We start from the raw sequence: 23,570 nt of genomic DNA on the forward strand, positions 1-23,570 counted from the left end.
GAATTGAAATGTTTATTAAAATGTTGTATTTTGTAAGTAAAATCATTAAATGCCATCCTTCCAAAAAATATAGTCCCTGGCTGTAAACAGCATGTTGCTAGGCAACAAGAATAACTGTCAGTTAAAGTTCAGTGAAGAGGTCAGAGCTGTGCTTTATCACGAATAAAGCACGGCTGTTGACCAATCAGCTTCCAGGATGGGAACGATCTGTTTTATAATGTTTTTTTATAAAGACCCTTCTAAAAGAGCAATTGAAACTGAGAACAACTTGTGCATTTCTGCAAATGGGGTAAAAGTAATAACAAAAACAACAGGGCACACAAAGATCAAAGATCCCCCATTTAGCCTTAACAGTAGGGGCAAGTGCTGTTAGCGAGCACCTATGAAGGCTGGAACGGTACACGAGGGGGTGGGTGGCCAGCACCACGCCCGACCGCCATTGTCTCCCCAGTGGCGATGTTTTTACACAACGCACCAGCTACTCATTATAGGCTGAGTCGACCTAGGGGAGGCCCGGGACTGGTTCAGATAATCGTCACTGGTGTTGGCCATGAGCGGGAATCGAACTCAGGTCGCCAGGTTCGTAGCGCAGCGCGCTAACCACTATGTTCAATGTTACTTTGAATAACCTTCACATATCTCCAAATTTGATGGGACATTTACTCAGAATTGCTGTCCGGTGACCGTACATGGAACAAGGGATTTAAGTGTTTTTATATGCTTCAGTGTGAATGAGCAACTTTTGGAAGCACTTAAAAATGGCAATGTGTCCGGACTAATGTGGACGTAGCCATAGGGACCCTCAAAACTTTGCTAATGTTCTAAAATACTCTATATTATGTTGCATGACAACAATATAATCTTCAACAACTCTACAAGAAAACATACTTGGCATTATAGCAAGTAAACAATTTCGCCAAACGCTTCCCCGGTGCCACACATGGGACTGTAGCCGGTCCTTCTCCTTTGAGCTTATGGACATGACATAAAGATATATGGATGAATGATGGAAGATCTCCATGCAATTTCACGCTAAACCCGACAGGCTCAAAATTGTAATCCTTATTGTAGGGTTACCGTAGTGAATCAGGGTAAGACAGGTAAAGGGTTTTGAACAGAGATTTCTATCTACTCACTTTTTATTATTATTATTATTATTATTATTGAGCAAAAAATATTCCGTAGTGTGGCTTTAAAATAAAAAATAACATTGAAAATGAAAATGACTTCATACTACTCTTTTTGTAGTTATCACAAACCAGACACTGTAGGTTTGCCTTGGGACAAACCGTTTGAGAGACTAAGCTATTTCTAAACCCAACCAGAGGGGAAAATGCAATCATTTTATGGCAGCATCCATCCATTCATGATTCAGACTCATTCATGATGAGCTCTGTCAAATACCTTTGGTGTTATTAATATAGATGGGGACTCTGCTGATGAAATTTAAATCTCAGGCAAACTTGGAAGGATCTAAATCAAATGTGCCAAAGGTGTGTTGGGGGATCTGTGTGAACCTTCTGTTGCTCAAAAATAAATGTGCCGTTTTAATGTTGGTCATCCTTGGGGCAGAAGGGGATTTCTATTATAATTTATTTGGCAAAATACAAAATAATGATATGGGTTGGCTGGGGAGAGGAAGGTGGCAGAGAGGATGAACAGAAATCACACTAGACACATAAAGATGAGCCCGTCCATGGTAATGGCAGGATTATATAGAGATTAGCGGGTAGACGGGTCAGGAGGCATTCTGATTGATGAGCCATGACAGGAAGTGGCGAAATGGCCTCAAGGTTGAGAGAGAGAAAGAGAGAAAAAGGGCACAGAACAGAACACAAATCCACACAATTTTAAATGGCATGAGGATATTTTAATTTTAACAAATACATTTATTTCAACATAAAATATAGAGATATTTATGCTGCCCTATAAAGGCAAAACGCAGAAAGTACGGCACCAGAATGGCTTCAAAGTTTTCACACTGTGAATCTGAGCATCCTTGAGCCAAACATGTATCTCAAAGGAGAGATCACAGTCTAAGAGACCCAATTCCATTCTAAATGTATAGCTATTGCATTTAACCTGTACACTACAGAAGAGAAAGGAGAGAAGATGAAGAAAGACAGAGGGGTCACAGTGAGTTCATTAAAGGATTGGATAAAGAAACTGAAGAAACTGCCATTCTGAAAAAAGCTCACTCACCGGTTCTCTGATGTACCGTTGCGTGGTCCTCGAGCACTCCTCCACACTCTCTGGCGGACGACAGCCTCTCCTCTCCGGGCGAACCGGAGTCAAATCTCCGACCCCCAGCGGACAGAACGCCCCTCCGCTTTTCTGGCGGCACCTGTGGACATTCCTCCACCCCTGACAGCGGCCCTACCGCTCCAGGTGATCGGGGAGTTACTTCCCTCCTCCCCTCGTAGACGCCGGTCTTCACTCGACCCCTCCGCGTTTCTGGGGGACGGCAGGGCACTCCTCCACCCCTGGCAGCGGCTTTATCGCTCCAGGAGGTCGGGGAATCCAGTCTCCACTCGCCCCGCGGACAGTGGCCGTTTACCGCATCCGGGCGGGCGGGCTACTCCGTCACCCGGCAGATGGCAGCGGCGCTCCCCAGGGTGGACGGCAATGTCGAGGTGTCTGCGACGGGCATCTCTTCTCCCTCCCGGGTTTCGGCGCCAATGTAACACAGTTAAGGATGGGCAAGGAGGAGGCGAGAACCGGCTTGTCAATATAAATTATAATTTAATTAAACTCAAACCAAAAGCACAAACATAAACACACATGACGGACATGCCCGTAATTCTCTCTGTCTCTCAAACCATCGTCACCGGCCACCTTTAACCCTCGCGCACCTCATCAGGCCGTTTGGGGACCGGGCGCGCCCCGCTCCCCTCCGCTCCACATCGGGTTATAGATCTTATAAGTACACTATTTTCTTACAATGGTATGCTTTATTTCTTGAGTAATTATTGAGTAAAAAGAACCAACTGCTACCTGTTCTGGTCTATATCACAAAAGCATCACACCCACATGGTGCACAAATCTGCTGCAATACCCATCATAATACCAGCCTCTATCTCCCAAATAACTGGAACCTAGCCTGAACTCCTTGAAGACAAACCTCAGTGTTTGAAATGTAAACATCTAAAGGCTTTTTTGTTTGTAGAGCTTTCGATTCCTAAAAGCTCATTTATCCTGGGATGCATCTGCAAAATCCACTGAGGTTGTTGGTTTGTTTGGCTGTCTTTCAATAGAACATATAAAGAAGCAAAGAGGAGCTCTGCTGGGCTTGAGTCTGGGGTTTGTGCTTGTGCTGGAGGTGTTTTAATGTGGTAATGAATTTTGCATTTCTTTGATGATGCCAGGCAACATGATAGGCCTTATTTTTGTGCAAGAGCTCTAAGTATAATGAGTACATTTTAGGAGACATCCCCATTGCTTATGCTATGCTCTAGTTAAGATTTAAGATCCATCAGTCTGTCTAATCAAATGCTACTTTTCAGTAAAATATTTTTTTTTGGCATATCTAGCTTTTTTTATATATTTACTCAGTGTGCTCTTAAAAGTAACTAGTTGGTGGATTACAAATGTGGTGGATTATACAATTGCTAAGTAGGAAAATCTCTTTTGACTTGTTTCTATTGTGCATTGGTTGTTGGGTGTTAAAAAGCCCCAGTGTGCACATGTTGTTAAAGGCCAATTTCTAATTTGGTCTCAGAGGTCTCTGAGCAATGAATACATATTCCTTTGAGTCAAGAAATGACCTTTAAGTTGATATATAAAAACATAGTTGTTGCTCTATCGAAGTGGAAAACAAGTCCTCCTCACTAAATCATTCATCGTCCAATGAGTTTGTGAGATCCGTTTCAGGGTAAATAACTTTGATCCGTTATAGAGTAAATAGGCAATCTGAGCAAAGTGAATGAAACTTAGCATTTTTATTAACTCTAAGAGTTCACACTAAACTAACTCTCACAAACTTGATGGCAACCTTCAGTGTCTGGCACTGCTTAGATCAGCAGAGAGGATTAGCCTTTAGCAGCTAGCTCTTGTGTTCCAGCAGCTTGCCTTGCACTGCTGACTTTGATCTTTTCTAAAGATCAGTGGGTAAAACTGGAGTGAAAGATTGGCACTGTGTTGCGAGATGGATTAGTGGGGCTTGGTGGCAAAGACTGGCACCCACAATGCTGGAACATCTCAGCTGCTCTCTGTGTCACCAAAGTGTACCTGGGAGTTTAGATGGAAAAGACAAGCTGCAATCTTGCTGCTAGGACTGTCAAGATTTACTTATTGGTGGGTCAATATAATAATTCCAGTCAGTAATGTAAACAAGTATAGTTCCTGTACTGGATGCTAATTGGTCAATAGCCATGCTTAAATGTCCTCTTCACTGAGCTGCTATTTGTATCGTTCCACATCACCCTAAGCTGACATTTTTTCTTGTTGCATAGAAACATTAGGTGTGTCTCATTACAAAAGCTGCAGCTAGGTAGGATGGGTCCTCGGGAGGCAGTGGTATACCAGGTTTTCCCATATCGGCCATACTGCCTCTCCACTATATTGACATATTAATACATAATTATGTATCTTTTAAATACATTTTCGGATTTCAAAGAAAATCGGTATGCATCATCGACATCTAGTCTATCCTCAGGATGTCTCTTTGTCACTCAGTGGACATGTCGTTTCAAGGGTCGTTGGTTCGATTCCCAGGTGGACCAGTGTTAGATTTGATGTTATATTGTACTGGAAATCTTTGTATTGATACTGAATATTTGCAAGGCTTATCACAGATAATTTCTGTTTGAAGGTATGCTTCTTGTTCTTTGTCTTAGTATTGTTCTTCTGATATATATGGAAGTGAAATCTTTTGGAAGGTTTGAGAAATTTGGAGACAGCATCACATGCAATTCAAAAGAACATGGTCTGTTTAGAATGTTTATCATGCTACAAGCTATGTTAGCTTAGCATACTAATCGGTTAGCATGCTAACTGTTGGGTTCTCTGTCTAATAAGGCTCTTATATCACAATGCTATCCATAGGGCAACATTAACTTAGCATGGTAATAGGTTAGCATGCTAATCAGTTAGCATGCTAACTGTTGGGTTTTCTGTCTAATAAGGCTCTTATATCACAATGCTATCCATAGGGCAACATTAAATTAGCATGGTAATAGGTTAGCATACTAATCAGCTAGCATGCTAACTAATGCATTTGTAAGGCTATTTGATCATAATGTTATCTGTAGACAACATTAGCCTAGCATGCTAATCAGCTTGACATGATAATCAGCTAGCATGCTAATTAGTTAGCATTTTCCATGTCAGCCATATAGTCTCACCACTATAGTAACTTTTATATAAAAGTGATAAATCTTTATGAAAATTGGTATGCATCAATGACATCATGTCCTGAGGATAACAGAAGTTTGGAGACAGTGCCATCTATAGTTTTAAAAGATAACCTACACGTGTGTGCTGACTTTAACCTAAGGAAGCTCAGTGTGATTGGCTCAGTGTGTTAAAGCCATGATGTTCAGGTCAAAAGGGCATGAGTTTGAATACCCAGCTCTACAAGTCATTCTGTAAGAAGTTCTGTATTTCTGGTGATTTTTGTATCGGCTTAATGAATGGTTGCTGGGCTGTTCCATGATCAAATTCTAAATTTGATCTCTGTTGAAAAGCTCCAGGAAGATTATGTACCCTACTGTATGAATTGAGATCAATTACCACTAGAAAGTGTGAGCACAACAGCATCAGGTTAAGTCTAAGTCAAATCTGGCAGACTGCTGTAAGGGGGCCTGTATTTCACTACCTTTCTTCTTTATAGCTGCAAAATTCACAGATCTGTTCTTGCATGCATGTAAAAAATGGTGTCTTGAGGCTGTGGCATATTGAAGAGTGTGAACGAGGGAAGGTCATCCAGTGGGCAAATCACTAGTTTCTTTGGCCACTAATGCAAACACTAATTTCAGCCGCGTCCCGGTCAGATCCCCTCATCAAGACTTCTTAGCTTGCAGAAAGTGACACTTTATTGACTGGCCATCGACCGTTTAGGTGCTGGAGATAGTTTTTTATCTCGCTTTCTCTCTGTCCCTTTCCCTTTTTCTCTTTCAGTCTCTCTTTTTTTCTCTTCTCTTTCTTTATCTAGTTTGGGCCCTCTCCATCATTGTCATGTGTTGTTTTTGTGGCTTTGTTTTGTTACTTTTTTCTCTGAGCTTTAAAACTCGAACACCATTTGATGTTCTCTCCATCTTGTTTGTCCTCATCTCATTTCTTGTCATCTTCTGCTCTTCATCTCCCTCCATTCTCACTCACTCTTCTTCCATTATTTTTCTGAGAGCAGCTCTATCATGAGTGTTATTATAGGTGCCATCAGGGGCAGATCATAGTCAAAGCTGGAGATCAGTACTATGTTTGTTTCGGTGAATGTAAGAGGCTCTGGACCTCTGCGGCACTTCTCATTGGTGAGTGACTAATTCAATGTAATTCAAAATCTATTTTAAAAGTGGAAATAAACAGAACATTTAGGAACCTCATGATATAAACTGAATAATAAATAGTTTAGAATCCAAACTATTTCTAGGTCATTAATCAAATAAGCAAACTTTTTTGTACAAAAGGGCAGACTTCATTGCTCCCATTGAAGCACACCAGATTGAGGAATTGAGCAGTCCATGCCAGCTCAAGTGCATTAAAGCGAAAGGGGGATGCTTCAAATACTTAGACATTTTGAAAATAGAATTTGTAATGAAAACAACTGTATTCAATTAGAAAATGTAAAGTAGAAGCATTCCTCAAGTGGATTCACATTTGAACCCTTCTATGTTATTTATTTGTCAGACTGTCAGACTTTCGGGGCATGTATGCTTGTTTGATTTTATTGGGTGTATTGTACCCAGCAGAACCAGCACCGTGGTCATTTCTAGTTGACCCTTGTGTAGTGTAATAACCCAGAGTGAAAACGTCTCACAGATTGACTGCTTGGTCTTAGAGCGCTCAATGGAAGACTTGCAGTGAGCACTGCCTATTCTTGTCAAAGCTGGGGAAAAAATGAAGTTTTAAACCTTAATTCCTCCCCTAATTCTTCTCGCCTAATCCCTTGAAGAAGGGTAGCCCATTTTGGACCTCTTTCCAGAGCTTTGCTCGATGGCTGTAATTCCTCTTCCCAATTCAGAGCCTCATCTGGCTTTCAGAGAACTGTCCAAAAGCTGTCAGCCAGTGGAAAAAAGGGCCCCCAGGAGCACTCCACAAAATTAGACACCTTCGTTCTGCGCCACTGTCGTCAGCGGATTGCTGTAATTACATGTGCAATTGGATCATTGGCAAGGCTTTCTGTGCTGTCAGGTGTGGACAGAAGAGGAAAAGTGCCAAAGAGGGATTTTCAACATGCTCTTTCCAGTGGGACTGGGACACTCGAGGAGCCTTATTTGTGGAAAATAGGTTTTAACGGCCCCACTGTGGCGAAGACTCAGCTGGTGAACATATGATTGCAGCATTGAGAGGTTGGTATTATATTGATGGTGCACGTTCACAGGTCAAATTGTAAAGTTGACAATATGTCTTAAAAATGTCCAGTAATCACAGATTAAAGGTTTCACATTTGAATGTTAATACCATTTTTTACATTGATGCATCATATAAAGTTTACGGAGCCCATTAGAGGGGCAGGGTGGAACATTTTATGTTAAAGTTGTATTTTATTTCAAGTTATTACAATATTAATAACTATATATACAATATATAGAAAATAACCAAAAACTTTGGTTTCTAATGTCTTTAATATTATCATATTATTAATATCATGTCATGGAGCAGCTGAACGAACCATTTGCTTCGGGGAGAGTTGTATTTGCTGTAATAAAGTTATTGTACAATATGTTATTAAATGCTGCCAGGTGGTAACGCAGAATAAGTGAAAAAGCTCACATAATGAGCGTTCAAATGGCTAATCCCATTCACTGACAGCCTCCATATACCTGGGAGTGCCCGTGTTCAAAACAGTGCTGGGGGATTGTGAGGACCCACTTTAACGACGACCTGTGAGGGATGCACTTTCAATCAGGTCTACGTTTGAAGAATGGTGTGCCATGGTCAGACCTTCTGTTGAGCCAGTCAAGCTCTTGCATACCATCCAACGAGTGCATTGACATTGCGCTTTATAAATGGTCATGACACGTCATCGTTCATGCAAATAAACCATTTCCATCACTTTAATGTGCATTTTAACTAATATGAAACTCTAGAAAATCCACCTCCTCCTAGCGCATTCAATTTTTATTCGCATATCAAGCATTTCCATTCAGGATACCTTATGCACATTTTAATGCACATAAGAAATAATGAATGGAAACGCTTGATATGTCAAAATAGTTGGATGGAAACACAGCTAATAAAGATGACCCTTAAGCACACACATCATTATAAAATGTTACATGCACCGTATGGAAGATCTAGCATCATTAGTGCATGGAAACCAATGGAAATCCGAGTATTCACTAACAGGCTATCATCTTTCTATGGTCAGCATTATGCCTCCTACATTCTCTATTGATTTAAAAATGAAGTGCCCTCTCCATCAATGGAGATTCACTTGACCTTTGTGTCCCTGTTAGCATGTTCTTGTGTGGTGGCATTCTTCCAACAGGCAGATAAGGGATTTACGTCTTCCTTCAATTATTCCAATATGTTTATTTGTTTTTTAATAGCAGCCTATTACAACATTGCATTACAGTATCATGTTTACAGGAAATGGAGGCCTGTGTGTTTTAGACCATATCATGATATTAGAATGCAAAATAATACACATTTTAAAATGTGACCTTTTGGATCTCATTACTTTTGTATCTGTTTCACTGTGATGCGATAAACCTCTTCCATTTCAAAAATGTTGCCCGTGTTAATCTCAACTGCTTTTTATTAGATTACCAAGGCGTCATCTTTCATTTATTCATTGTGAACATTACCAAGAATACCACTCAAGTAAATCAAGTGGAATTCATTTCCATCTCATGCTCATGTATGAAACAATATCATTTGTCTCTGTCAAAGAGGTGACCACTTGTCAATGTGTGCAAATGTGGTGAAACAAAACAACTTACAATGTAGTCATTTTCATCCAGTCTCTTGGCACTATTTTCAAATTGCTCATGTGATCACAGATGTAAAGTTCCTTTGACCCAGACTGGAAAACTACACTCATTTTTGCTATCTGTTTTGAAGGTCAGGCTCCATACACTGTGCAGGAAAGGGGTGGCTTCCATTCATCATCTGTCTGACTGTGTTGTGCCCTAAATCCCATATACCCCCTCCCTTCTTTCTCTTTAGTTTCTGCACAAGTAGGTTTGTCCCATTACGGACACTTTCTTGGACACTTAACATCTGTCTTGTGTTTTTTCATTTGAGGATCTACTTTCCTTCTAAGAGTTACTGTGAAATCAATTCCTGTGCTTGGTATGTGCCTACAATTCTCCAAAATGTTCAGTCAGATATTTAGTCTCTTTTTAAGTTATGAATCCAGTCAAAATCACATGAAAGATTCTTCGTTCACAGAAAGATATTCATAAACAAGGTGAGAAGCCCAGGATCTTTTTGGCAGCGGTTGGAGATGAAAGCGCAGGGGGTTGGTGATCGACCGTGTTTCTGGTCAGGGGTAATCAATTCAGAGTTACTGCCCCTTCCCTACTCTACGTATCTAATTTCCTCACCCAAGGGTCCAGCCACGGCCTTAAGGAGCTGGGTGATGGGTTAATCATCTCAGGTCATGATACTGAACCTGGGATGTATTTGGAGTAACGCTTGATCTATTAGGGAATGCTTATGAAGGTCATTGGAAGTCATTTTGTTATCAGGGCTACAAATGAAAGGAATAGTTCATCCAAAAAAGAAAATTCGACCATCATTTACTTACAGTCATGTTGTTCCAAACGTGTATGACTTTCTAAAGGAGGAATTTTGAAGAATGTTTGGTTGTTTTTCCATGCACTCACAAATAACGTGGACTGGAGCTTTCAAGCTTTGAAAAGGATGCAAAAGCACCAGTAATCAATACGAAAGTAGTGAATTGTTCTTTTGAGTTGACTGATCCAGTCTCAAGTTCAACTCAATGATTTGATCTGAATGATCCAGTTTCATTTTCATTGATCCATTCACCCTTGTTGTTGCTCTCTAGAATGGTTTGAAAATTATTTGCAGTGGATCAGCATTTGGACAGTTTTTAGAGAGCTTTTTTTGGCAAACTGCTAAAGACATTGACAAAACAAGCAGTTTGAGGGAGTTGATGTGTTTATAGGGAAACTGCAACTGGCTATGTGTCAGCTGTCACTGACAGGTAAGTTCATACAGATGAATCTGCATGGTGAAGATCAGTGGTTATGGTAGCAATCTTCAATCCCGGCAACAATACATACATGGGGAAAATATATGTTCTGCTGCTGCTACTGTATAACTTTTATAAGCATATTTGGAAAATGTAATAGAAAGCGTCTTTGAAATAGTTACAAAAGACTTCTGCATTCTGATGCAATTTTGATTCCAAGTCTGGACCACCTGACATTTCAGTTTATTGGGTCATCCTTGTTTGGAGTCCCTATTAAGATCTATGAATACAGAATGTAGCTTTGCATTCAGTAGACTCTGCCTCATCTTTTCTATGTGTTCTTCCAAGAGTGGAGAATTTGACGAAGCTTAAAATGGGTAAAATAAAGGAAGAAAATATATTTTACTTAATGGTATAACGCTCAAAGCAAGAAAGCTATTTTTTACTGTATTTTTATTGGGGTCCAAGCACCAAAGGACCCCTTTTATTGATCTTCTTATTAGGGGGTCAAGCAGAAGGTCCTGGAACCCTATTGTATACCTTAGGATTTTCTTCATCTTATTATTATTCTTTCTCTGCCTTAAAAGCGAATGGGCAGCAAAGACCGTAAGTACTAGAGACACCAAACTTGGCAGGATGGTCCCAAATCTCGACCATTACTCAGGCGCTTACACGCAAGCACCATTACATTTCAGCTCATACCTCCGCAACACTGTGGTGCTAGAATCAAAATCCTTTTTTCCTGATTCCTTGGGTCAAGCCCTACAAAACGTATATCTGATTTCATTTCCTACGAAAAACCTACTTTGTCCTAAACTATAGGACATTTATCTACAGACCCTCCTAACAAAAAGTTGTTCAAATTATTTTTATGCGTCAAATCATTCTGAAGATATTTACGAAACTTTTAGTTATTGACCAACATCTACTCAACGCAAACTCCAAACGTAACCAAACTCGTTATATGTAGTCAGCAGGACATTTTGAAGATGTATGCAAAGTTTCATACAGTTCTGCCACTAGGGGGCGCTACAAAAAAACCCATGTCATAACTTTGCAGCTGTGTGACAAATACAAATTAAATTAAATATTAAACAAATTTAATATGCATATTCTTTGGTTCAAGTGCTTCTTAAAAAAATCGATTCGACAAATCAACAAATATGGCCAACAGCAGTCAATGAAATTTGAGCACCTAATAACTCATATTGGGAATCAGGGCTGGACTGGTAATCTGGCATACCGGGCATTTTCCCACTGGGCCGACGCACTTTGGGGCCAAACATGCCGAATGAGCCTTGAGAAGCTAAAATGAGCGCCGTGATATGCAGAAAAGGACAGCGAACAAAGAGAATTGTGATATCTTAAATAGTTCGGAAGATATAAGCAAATACGTTTTTGTGTGTGGCCAACGATGACTAATTGGGCTGTATTTTGTTAACGAAATACACACACCTCCATCAGACTCTAGGTGGCACTATATAAAGGGCCTTTACGTTTTGGCTCAGATCTTCGCAACCATAAGGGCTTGAATAAAACTCCTCCAAGACTGTTTGTCCAATGTGCTCTACATTTAGCACGCATCATTTAGGCATCATCCTGACAAAAATATGTTTTCAGATTTTTTATTTGTTAAATCGTTTTGAAGATACGTATACGCTAATTAATTCTTTCGGCATGGCCCAAATTTACTTAATGGCCTATATCATCTGAACGCAAAGTCCAAATTAACGAAACTTGGAATACTTCATGCAAAGTTTCATCCAATTTCGCTAATAGGGTGTGCTACAGCAAAAAATTCTGATTAGACAAATCAACAAAAATGGCTGCCAGCTGCCAATAAAATTTCAGCAGCTAATAACTTGTGTTGCAAATGGCAGATCGTTACAAAATTTACGATGCTCTTACAGCTCGCCAACATTAGGCTGTTTACCAAATTTGGGGAAAATCGTCTAAAAGGTGGCGCTATAATGGCTAATTTAAATGTTTGTTAATAACTTATCTATAAGGGCTAGAATCAAAATTCTTATTTCCTCTGAATCCTAGAGTCAAGATGAACAAAACGTAAAGCTCTGATTTGATTTCCACTCATAAACATTTTCTGCCATTTTGGATTTTCTGAAAAACATTATTTTGCTAACTCCTCCTAGGCCATTTGTCTGATTTGCTCGAAATTTTGCTCGTATCATCTTGGGACCGCCCTGACAAAAAAAATTGTGATTTTTGATTTGTCAAATTGTTTCGAAGATATAAGCTAATGACATTTTTGGGTTTCAACTGTAACTACTACTATGCCTTTATTTGTGTGCCAACATACAAACATGACAAAACTTAAAACATATAGACATCAGGATAGTCTGAGGACATGCGCAAAATTTCATAAATGTCCATTTGTCTACAGAAAATAAAAATAGTTATTTGAACTAATTTAAAGATGAAGGATGTATTACCAATTCTTTTCCACTAGATGGAGCATCAAGACTAAAAATTAGGGCTGTCGATTTAATGCATTAATAACGTGCAATTAATTTTATAAAAAATAACAGAAATTCCTGAGAAATGCAAGCTTGTAGTACCACCTGTTTACTCCAGAGGGCAGTAAGTGAAACTTCAGCTGTATGAGCAACACACAGTTTATACAGTGAAGAAAACACTTCAGCTGCAGAACAACACAAACATGTGTTACATTCTTGCGTTCAAAACACTTGATGGAGCGCAAATGCAAACTAAGAGATCTCAAGATGAGTTCTAAGTATTAAACAATATTTAACTCGACACAGTGACCTAAAAATGTACGATTATGATTCAACGCATCTAAGACACTACACAAGCATGTCTGACGCAGGTCGTATGGTCTTCACCTCACAAATATTTCATTACCAACAAGGGTAAGGAGGTGTCCTTTAAAGTGTTACACCGTTTTTACCCAGTCAATCTTTATTTAAGAAGCATGCTCCCTGAAATAGATCCACTTTGCTCCTGTTAATATTTTCTGATTAATCTGTTTATTTTTCTTGCTGAGTATTTTTATACGTAAGTGTAAATTTATGTCTATAAAGCCCCTATTTGCACTTTTTTGTAAAGACTTGAAATATTATTTAAATACTCTGCACCTCCAACAACTCCAAAGCATTGAAAACCATTGCACTATGTAATGAATATAATGTCTTGGCATTATTGTAAAATATATCTGTAGTATTGTGTACTATGTGGCTTGTTTCTAAAAAAATACAAATAAATGTCTGACGCAGGTGTACATTGACGGTCCTTAAACAAGCCCTCATAATAAATCTCCAACTGATTGACAAATTCACTTGTGTAATGGATTACTGTGAACTGTGTGTCAATGATTGACTTATGATCAATAATATGGTAGTAATCAATACATTGTATTTATAAAGCCACTTTTTGTCTTATCAATGATGAACTCTTCTGCTACAAGAATGTAATGCATTTTAATTATCTGAATATTTTTTATTTATATATATATATATATATATATATATATATATATATATATATATATATATATATATATTTTTTATATTTAAAGATAACTATGTATAATTATTTCATCATTATATATTGAAATCGATTGACAGCACTACTAAAAATCCTTGAAAATCCTCTTTGACTTAGCTTTTCGCTCTTGTAATGTGCTGTTGTCAAGCAATCTTGTTATGTAATATATGTGCAGTAAAAATAGAAACAGCTATCCATCAAATGAAGAGCTCTATGAAATATTTTGCTCTTTTAATGTGCTGTTGTCCAGCAATCCATAATCTGTCATCTGTCATCTAACAATCATCTTCCATTGTCATTCTGTTTTCATTCAAATAAAATTAGAATTTTGATAAAAACAATCTTTGGGACAAATGTTACACAAAACAGCTGTCCACAGCATCCACAGGATCTGCTGTCCAATTTAATGTCCTAGCAATACATGCTTAGACCCTGATGATTGCCGCTTGCGGCTATATTTTCTTTTTGTGTTGTTTTGTTTTGTTGAATGAAAGAAAGAGAATAAAAACGTTTTTATAAACAATTTTATTGGACAAAAAATTGCAAATCAATGACTGAAACACCTGTGAATTAAATATGTCTCTACATGGATAATGGAAGTACAGACTAATTTAGATAATACAGTTCATAAGTCTAACTTTCTTTTGTTTTTGTTTTATCTGCCTGCCTTTCTTTTTCCATCTCTCTGTCTTTGTGATCGAAGTTTTAAAAATAGCACCTTATAATGGAGGGTCACGATCCAAAGGGGAGCAATGATCCTCTGAGGAGACGACGTAATTTAAATTCCATGGCATGCGGGATTGCTTTTCCCCGTCCACTGATAAGGGCAGATATGCGATAGTGAGGGGCTTTAAGCTGCGGCTCCTGGGAAGTCTCTATCGCTAGGGAACAGGAGCAGCAAATCAGAAATCATCATGATGAAATGAGGGGTGAGGCTGAGGAAAGATCAGTGGGGGATTTGAACTTCTCATGAGAGCTAGAGCCTGAGACAAAGAGAGAATGACAATGATGTCTGTCCTCTGGCTCTCCATCTATTTATGAATGTGAAAGAGAAGGAGAGAGTTGGGTATGATTGCCTGCTCATCTTGCCCAGAGTAAAGTTTGTAAAATCCTTGAAGGCTTATGCTGTCTTGTCTTGTGTTTGTGTATCCAAGCAGGGAACGAGGGTTCTGCAGAGAATGGACAAAAGGAGACGTCCACCTGTGACATTTGCCAGTTTGGGGCGGAGTGTGACGTGGATGCAGAAGATGTCTGGTAAGACCAAAAGAAACCCACAAAATGGATTGCCATCTTTTGGAGAGCTAATATCTATAATAGAAATGACACCGCCCTAACCAGGTGCAACACATAACAAGTATGTTTGTGTCCTAACCAGCTGCTACCATGGCAAGCGATGAGTGATAAGACATTTTGTCGATAGCTAGGTATCTATTTCTGCGGGAATGTGCTAGGAAGTCCCGCCAACTGTCAAATGTAATTAGTCCAAAATATAGCTTCACATAAATGTACATTACACATCATATGCATTACCAAGTTATAAACATTTCTCTAGTGGCTCGAGTAACATACATTTTAGACACAATAAAGATATTACAAGATATTAACTTGCTGCTTATAGAACATTTCAGTCATGACAATTCTCTGAAAGATGTTTGCATGTTAATGTGGGTGTGACATTTTACATTTACATTTATGCATTTGGCAGACACTTTTATCCAAAGCGTCTTACAGAGCACTTATTACAGGGACAACCCCCCCCCCCCCGGAGCAACCTGGAGTTAAGTGCCTTACTCAAGGACACAATGGTGGTGGCTGTGGGGATTGAACCGGCAACCTTCTGCAAAACAGTTTAGTGCTTTAGCCCACTATGCCACCACCACTCCGAGACATATTGATAGGATATTGGTCTTGGCAGATTAGATCTGCTACACGCGGATGCTGCTGCTACAGAGCAATTTGGAGACTTGCTACTGCTAGAAAATACACATACATATGAAGTTAGCATATGGACATGCTGCACAAGACATGCTGCATCGAGCATGTATGACATGTGCTGCACAAATAAACATTACAAACAATCCCCCAACAAGGCAGGGAAGCTGCACAAATGCATAACACAACCCCCTAACTAAGCAGATCTATCACCATGACTTATGTACTGCTGCTGCTCCGAAGGGTCATGTGCATTGAGTGTATGCTAGCTAGGTGTGCCTTGGCATCTGGCCGAATGGCATAACACTATTGAACAAAATTTCTATATGTGCCTCAGCCTGCTTAGCCAAATAACTTAAACGGCTAGTGACCTAGCTCATAATGCGTACCTGAGCCAGGAAAGTCCCGTGGATATTTATTTAGTGACTTTGAATATCTATGCGTGGATTCATTTAGTGAAATTATTTAAAATATCGATGTGTACAAGCCAGATTTGGGTAAGGCTCACCTTTTTAAAAGATGCGCTTCTTTGTGTCATGGCCAAAACCAGACCTTATCGTGCAAGTTGATAGAGGAAAGCCCCAACAAACCACCTGAGAATATAGCATTTGCAGCGTGCTGCTGAGAAACCATCTTATCAGCAAAACTGTGCCATTTAAATGTTAGACAAGTTAGAGGACCAATCAGCCTATGCCTTGCAAGCCAATTGGCTTAACATGTCACATGTGAGTCGATTTGCTAACAGAACAAGTCAAAGAATCTGTCAGCTTGTGCCACATAGAGTTGCATGGCTGAATTTTGGTCATTTGTATAAAAGCAATATCACACTCGAAAATGTGCTGATTACGGTCGAATCACATTCAGTCAACACCACTCTTGCTCGTTTGATATTGCTTCATCGCATGACAAATTATCATAATTTCTAGAGATACATCTCTCTTTACTCAGGCTTTTCCTCTCAAGGTAATGTAAACCTGTTAAAATCATAATTCACATCATAGAATGTATTTAAGACCCGCACATGGTTGTGGCGAGGAGGTTTTTGTTGCCCTGGGAGACAGTGAACTGCTCCAACTGTCAACAGGAGTGAAGGAGACTGCCCTTTAAGAAAGCATCTCCCTCTGTCTTCCTCCCTCCTGCCTATCTCTCTCCCTCTCTTTAGCCGTCTGAAGGAAATTACATGTGTGCCTTGGCAAAGACAGCCTGTAGATTCACTAAAGATCAGGCAAACACTAACTGGAGAGCCCAGAGTCAAGGTGTTTGGAGGCATCAAAATGAAACAGCCCGGCCCTCTCCCTCCTCTGAGATATCTGCCCGATTTGAGGCGTTTATGCCTGAGTCGTGTGGATGGTCCCAAGGCAGGCCCTCTCTCTGATGCACTTGACTGCGGATGACTCTCTCACCTCGCTGTTCCTCTCCCCCCAACAAATCTCACTGCCCTTTTGTCTCTCTCTCACACTCAATCCTTTTGTTTTCTTGCATCATTTGAAAGGATTACTGAAAAAATGAGATGAAAGATTATAAATAAAATCAATTCTGTAAGCTGCACTAATAACATTTTTGCATTTGTCTGTGCACTGATTTTGTGTAGTGACAAACATTCAACACTGAATATGTAGCCGAGCGTGGCTAGAGAGATTGAAGTACACTGTAAGAAGTGTTAACCTGCTATTTTTACCTTCAAGAGCGATTTCTGACCCTTAAATGAGATTTGTTGGTGTATTCTAATGTATTTAAGTTGATTTAGTGAGATAAATTTATATTTTTACTTGAGTTAACTTAGAATACTAAATAAACGTTTAAGGTGCATGTACACATTTATTTCAGTGTATGTATGCTATATGTGCAGTATGGAAGTGAGGTATGGGGTCTACTCAGTTGGGACAAGTAGCAAAAGCTCTAAACACAGAATACTTATTATTATTATATATTTGTCCTAAATTACAAAGGACAACACCAAACAATGCCTGAGGCCTGAATGATTATTAATATACCAAAATGATTTTTGGATGCAATTATGGTTAAGCCATTTGTCGTCAAGAAAGGGATTTGCAACTGAACATCCCCTCATCTGACATTGGTTGAACAAACACGTAGTCCCGCCCCAAACCCACATAATTGGTTGAGCCAATGATGGTTTAGCCAGTGTTGCTATGTCAGACTGGTTGGGATGCTTCAAGGTGTTGTAAGTGATTTTAGCTATTCCAAAAGTTCCACAAGCTGAGCCGTTGGATTAGCCAAGCCCCTCTTCCCAAAACCCTGCACTTCAAAGATACCAAATTAACTTTACTGAGACTTATATTGAGCAGAAATGGTTGTCCAAAACAGCGGCAAAGTAGTGCTCTCAACTGACAACTGTTATGAGCAGGGCTGGAATGGGAAGAGAAATCGGCCCGGGATTCTACATAGCAACTGGCCCAATAGTTGTTGAGCGGGAATTTCTGCATATTGCTGCACCATTTTGTGGTCCATTCTGTTTACATTGCTCTGAATGTAAACACCTGATCAGTTCAAATCTCATGGATCTCTGGATTTTTTTAATAGGCTGATTATTAGTAGTTATTAGCATATTGGTGTGCATGTAAAAGCACTTCATGTTTTTTTAGTACCACAGAGCCACAGTATTTACACTATGCCGGGAAATAAACTTAAAAATTAATAGCTTATAATAGATTGGTCTTTGCATAATAAGATGGAATATGAGAAAGTATTTTAACATGGGAAAATGTACACACTCCCCTTTAAAATCAAGTATTACAGTTTTAGTCCATTTTAAATTGTTGCAAACACAAGAACTGAACCATGAAAAAGGTCCTCTTAATCAGCTGCTTCTGAGACTCATGATCACCCAAACATCAAATCAATCAAATCATCAATCAATCTAAAAGCCACTATTTGGAACAATAAGATGAAACTATGAAGTCTATTTTATCAAAACTCTAGAGACAAACTATGAATTAGAAGAATATCTTATCACTGTCAAGAGATAAGAGAGACAGGTTCTCACCATGTACAGGTATAACCAGAAAAAGAGACCGACAGAGAGAGAGAGAGGCTAAAGTGTTTGAGTAAAGGGCAGCTGGACAGAAAGAAAGCCCACAGGTCATGCTGGCAAAGTTTAGATAACAGGGAAACCGGATGGCTCTTACAAATCAATAAGACATATCCCTCACTCAACAAGATAAACACACATTTACACACACACACATAGAGGTTACCATCCAAACAACCTACATTTTTAAGGAAATCTTAGCCCTTCAGTTTGACTCACTTTTAAAGCCATTATTGCTTGATTTCCTATTGGAAATCATTGAAGTGTGTGTGTGTGCGTGTGTGTGTGTGTGTGTGTGTGTACAGAATGTGAGAGGCGCCATTAAATATTCATGCTCTCAAGACACATTAGCCTTTATGACCAATACAGACGGTCATACTAGAGAGCAAATGTGTACTATGTGTGTGTGTGGTAATAGGTGTGCTGTGCCTCTTGGAAATAGCACAGTAAATAAAAATGCAATATCATTATGTCTGTTTGTTAGTTTTTATCTTACATACAATGTTCCTGAGGATGTATCTTAATTACTATGCATTACAATCCTCAGTTAGCAATGCAAACAAGCAAAGCTGCCCTTTAATTGACTCCACAACGAAGTTCAATTAAATAAATGTCTCTATTTAAAATAGATGTTTTTCTCTCATTTATAGTCAGTATGCCAGTAGTGCCAGTCTCAAAGAATACAAAACAGCTCTTTACTTCACTAAAGCTTCCTGGCAGGGGGAAAATATTAAAAAGTAAAGTTGAAGAAAGAAGTGCGCACACACACACACACACACACACACACACACACAATTACAGATTTATAATTATACTGTCATCTGTTTGCTGCTGCCCAGCAAGAAGTGACTGAGGAATGACAGTTTAATTGTCATTTCTGCTCAACATGTTCCTGCATGTGGCACACAGACACGAAGAGACTGCAACACAAACACCTTAATATGAAGATACAGTTTAGACCACAAATTCAGCCGAACTCCTCTGACAGATACTAACCAAATAAATGGACAGAAACCCACAATTATACGCAATGGAGGCTAGTTGACAGATTTCCGCCACATGATTATGAGCTCTTGGGTTGAAATTAAGGACATCCTAACCTACACATTTGTTTTTTCTATCATGGTGGAGACTTTCCAGTGACTTCTGTTGTTTTTATACTGGACGTATGATATTTTCAATCCCCTGAGAGCGCCTACACACTAGGGAAAGCTCAGACGGAGCATTTGAAGCATGGGAATGTGAAAGGTTCATTTGGAAGGCGTGTACCACAGATAGAGATGGCTATTTGAAATATATCTTTTTGACAATGTACCAGTAAACATTGAAACTCTTCTCCAGGCTCTCTCTCCACAATTGCAATCTTTTTAGCTTTAAAGATAATACATGATGGAATGAATTCACCGTATGCATGAGTTTTTGTCCGCCATGTTTTTCGATATCATAGCACAACTCGTCCCGCCACTCATTTGTCAACAGATGCCTACATCAGAGTGTGTTGCAGCAAAAGATGAAAAGTTCTCAACTTTTGGTCGCATGATGGAGCTTCACTCTCGGAAAACCTAACATTTTCCCTCTCCGTCCCTCCAACGTACCATCCTTTAGAGATCAATGCATTCGCAGCGTTCTCTGATGCAGCGTAAACTCTAGGCACCCTCACACGACCCCTAGCCCTCAACCAAACCCTCACAGAAACATTTATTACACCTTGTTTCCTTGTGGTCATTGTTGGCTGGTCGCCTCTCATGTCGCCACAATGTAGGGGATTTCAGATTTGATCAACATAGTCTTAGGACAGCTTGTTATAATACGAAGATTTCGAGATGGCAAAATCTTAAGATATCTTACAATTTGGCTCATATGAAAAGGACTTTTATTCCCAATTTAGACCAAACTTTTTAAAATTAAACGTAAACGTCAGTGAAATGAGCATTTAACTGTACAAAGAAGGGAATGAATGATGCATTTGAGTGTCTTGTTCACTTGAGCTCCATTGGACCGTCTCACTGAGTGCAGCTCCTGAAGAGCGCGTGCAGATTAACCGCCCCTGAATCGTATTTGAAGAGCTATGATGTCCGTGCCAAACTACCATGGAAATATAAGCAAGGATTTTAGAAAATGCAAAGCACTCCAGTTTCACTTTATTTTATATATTTTGACTTGTGATGAGATTGGGTTAATTTTACTATCCAATTGTCCCCAAAATGTAGTCAAATCCTGATCTACAAAGACAAATGCAAAGGCTGCTTGTTGCATACAATCAATGTGTCTTTGTCTCTGTCTCAGCCTTTCATCTGTCCACACACTACTCGCACATACAGTAATCATTCATTACCATCCCTAATGAAGGTGTGTGAATAAGAGCAGCCATTAAAATGAGTGAAGTAACATCAAAGCGCTGGAGCTCGTAATCTGCCTTTTGAAACAGAGCATTGTATTATTCTCCACTGATGTGTTCGCAGTGCCTTCATTGCTAAGCCAGTCCTCTGTGCTAGTCATTAATTCCCTGAGATGATAGACTCATGAACATACTATAGATTGAAAGTCACTGCTACATTCAGTTAAATCCCATCCTGATCCAAGGAGAAATTAATGAAAACAGACTTTACTCATTGCATTTGCAATTTCGATGCCCTTATCTGCCATATATAAAGGCAGACTCAAGGATTATTATGGTCTTGCAAGGCCCAAAGCCATCATCCAAGGGGGAGGCCCCTTCTGTTGCAAATGCAAGATGTTATGTCCACGTAACAAGGAATTCATTCATTCAACAAATGCTTTGCCAAATGTAAAGACTATGTACCATGAGTTGCAGTAAGGTGTTCAGGGACTATTAGTGTTATAAAGAGAGGCCAGGAACAGATAACATTTCTCATTTACTCATTTATTTTGCATTGTGCCTATCTAAGTATCTGTACATGTTGATTTTACAAATTGTTGTGACTTGTTTCATGGTTTCTCTCCGCTTGAGACTCCTCTTAATCAGAAGCCCTGGGGCACTGGCCCCACTGTCACAGTTCATAATCCATCATAATCCATCTTTGGGTAGACACATCATAAAAATGCTGTTGATGTCGATATTAATCTATTTCTAATAGTAATAGCTAGGGTTTCCAGCCCCAAGCCAAATGGGCAATTATGAATGTAAGTTAACGTTTATGTTAGATTGCTGTTCTCGCTGATGCAGTCCTTCTGTAAAGAGGCATGAATTTTTTGCCATTGTAATCTGTGAGTGTGTTTCAATGCTGTAGCCTCACAGGACACCTGTGAAAATGCTGAGCTTAACACACTTATATGTGATGGAGAGGTCTACATTAAGCCCATAATGTTCACCCTTTGTAGAACTGGCTTTTACAAAAGCAATTTTCTTGTAGGCATAAAAACAAGTGTTTGGGTGATTGATTGTGTCTACCAGCAACACTGGAATAGACTTAAATGTGTGAAACTGTCAGTTTCTGGCAGGTATGCAGTGAGTGGGACAATCATGTAAAAGTTATATATATATATATATATATATATATATATATATATATATATATATATATATATATATATAATCGGGACACCATGTAATTAATTCGATTAAAAATGTTAACCATTTGACAGCCCTAATATATATATATTAGGGCTGTCGATTTAACACGTTAATTCAGTGCGATTAATTTTACAAAAAAATAACGTGTTAAAAAAATGTATGCAATTAATGGCACTGTCCCCGGACCATAATAAGGGAGATTCCTGAGAAATGCAAGCTTGTAGTACCACCTGTTTACTCCAGAGGGCAGTAAGTGAAATTTCAGCTGTATGAGTAACACACAGTTTAAACAGTGAAGAAAACACTTCAGCTGCAGAACAACACAAACATGTGTTATGTTCTTGCTTTCAAACACTCGAAGGATCGCAAATGCGATCTAAAGGATCTCAAGATGTGTTTAAAGATTGAGTATTAAACTATATTTAACTTGACACAGTGAACTAAACATTTTATGTTTATGATGCAACACACCCGAGATGTCTGACGCAGGTGTACATTGACGGTCCTTAAACAAGCCCTCATAATAAATCTTGAACTGATTGACAAATTCACTTGTGTAATGGATTGCTGTGAACTGTGTGTCAATGATTGACTTATGATCAATAATATGGTAGTAATCAATACATTGTATTCTAAAGACGCTTTTTGTCTTATCAATGATGAACTCTTCTGCTACAAGAATGTAATGCATTTTAATTATCTGAATATATTTTATTTTATATATATATATATTAGGGCTGTCAATTGATTACAATTTTTAATCGAATTAATTACATGGTGTCCCGATTAATTAATCGCATTTAATCGCATTTAATCGCATATACAAATATTTGCTGAGAAAGCCCCTCATATAACAATAATTCAATATATAATGATGAAATAATTATGCATGGTTATCTTTAAATATTTAACAATTATAAATATATATAAAATATTCAGATAATTAAAATGCATTTCATTCCTGTAGCAGAAGAGTTCATCATTGATAAGACAAAAAGCATCTTTAGAATACAATGTATTGATTACTACCATATTATTGATCATAAGTCAATCATTGACACACAGTTCACAGTAATCCATTTCACAAGTGAATTTATCAATCAGAGATTTATTATGAGGGCTTGTTTAAGGACCGTCAATGTACACCTGCGTCAGACATGCTTGTGTAACGTCTGGGGTGCGTCGAGTCATAAACATAATATTTTTAGGTC

The 23,570-nt window shown here is 38.9% G+C and overlaps 1 protein-coding gene across 3 annotated transcripts in view; it reads left to right on the top strand.

Moving 5' to 3' along the window:
- LOC127654605 (tomoregulin-2-like) overlaps positions 1-23,570 on the top strand; it is an 86,241-nt gene that overhangs the window by 57,940 nt on the left and 4,731 nt on the right. For 2 of the 3 annotated variants that reach the window (XM_052141828.1, XM_052141830.1), the window contains one exon: positions 14,995-15,094. In XM_052141828.1, the coding sequence (XP_051997788.1) occupies positions 14,995-15,094 (100 nt within the window). The remainder of the gene's footprint in view (positions 1-14,994; positions 15,095-23,570) is intronic. The other variant, XM_052141829.1, reaches the window with a different exon arrangement.

Source organism: Xyrauchen texanus, chromosome 14, assembly GCF_025860055.1.
Source record: "Xyrauchen texanus isolate HMW12.3.18 chromosome 14, RBS_HiC_50CHRs, whole genome shotgun sequence".
NCBI classification, from domain to species: Eukaryota; Metazoa; Chordata; class Actinopteri; order Cypriniformes; family Catostomidae; genus Xyrauchen; species Xyrauchen texanus.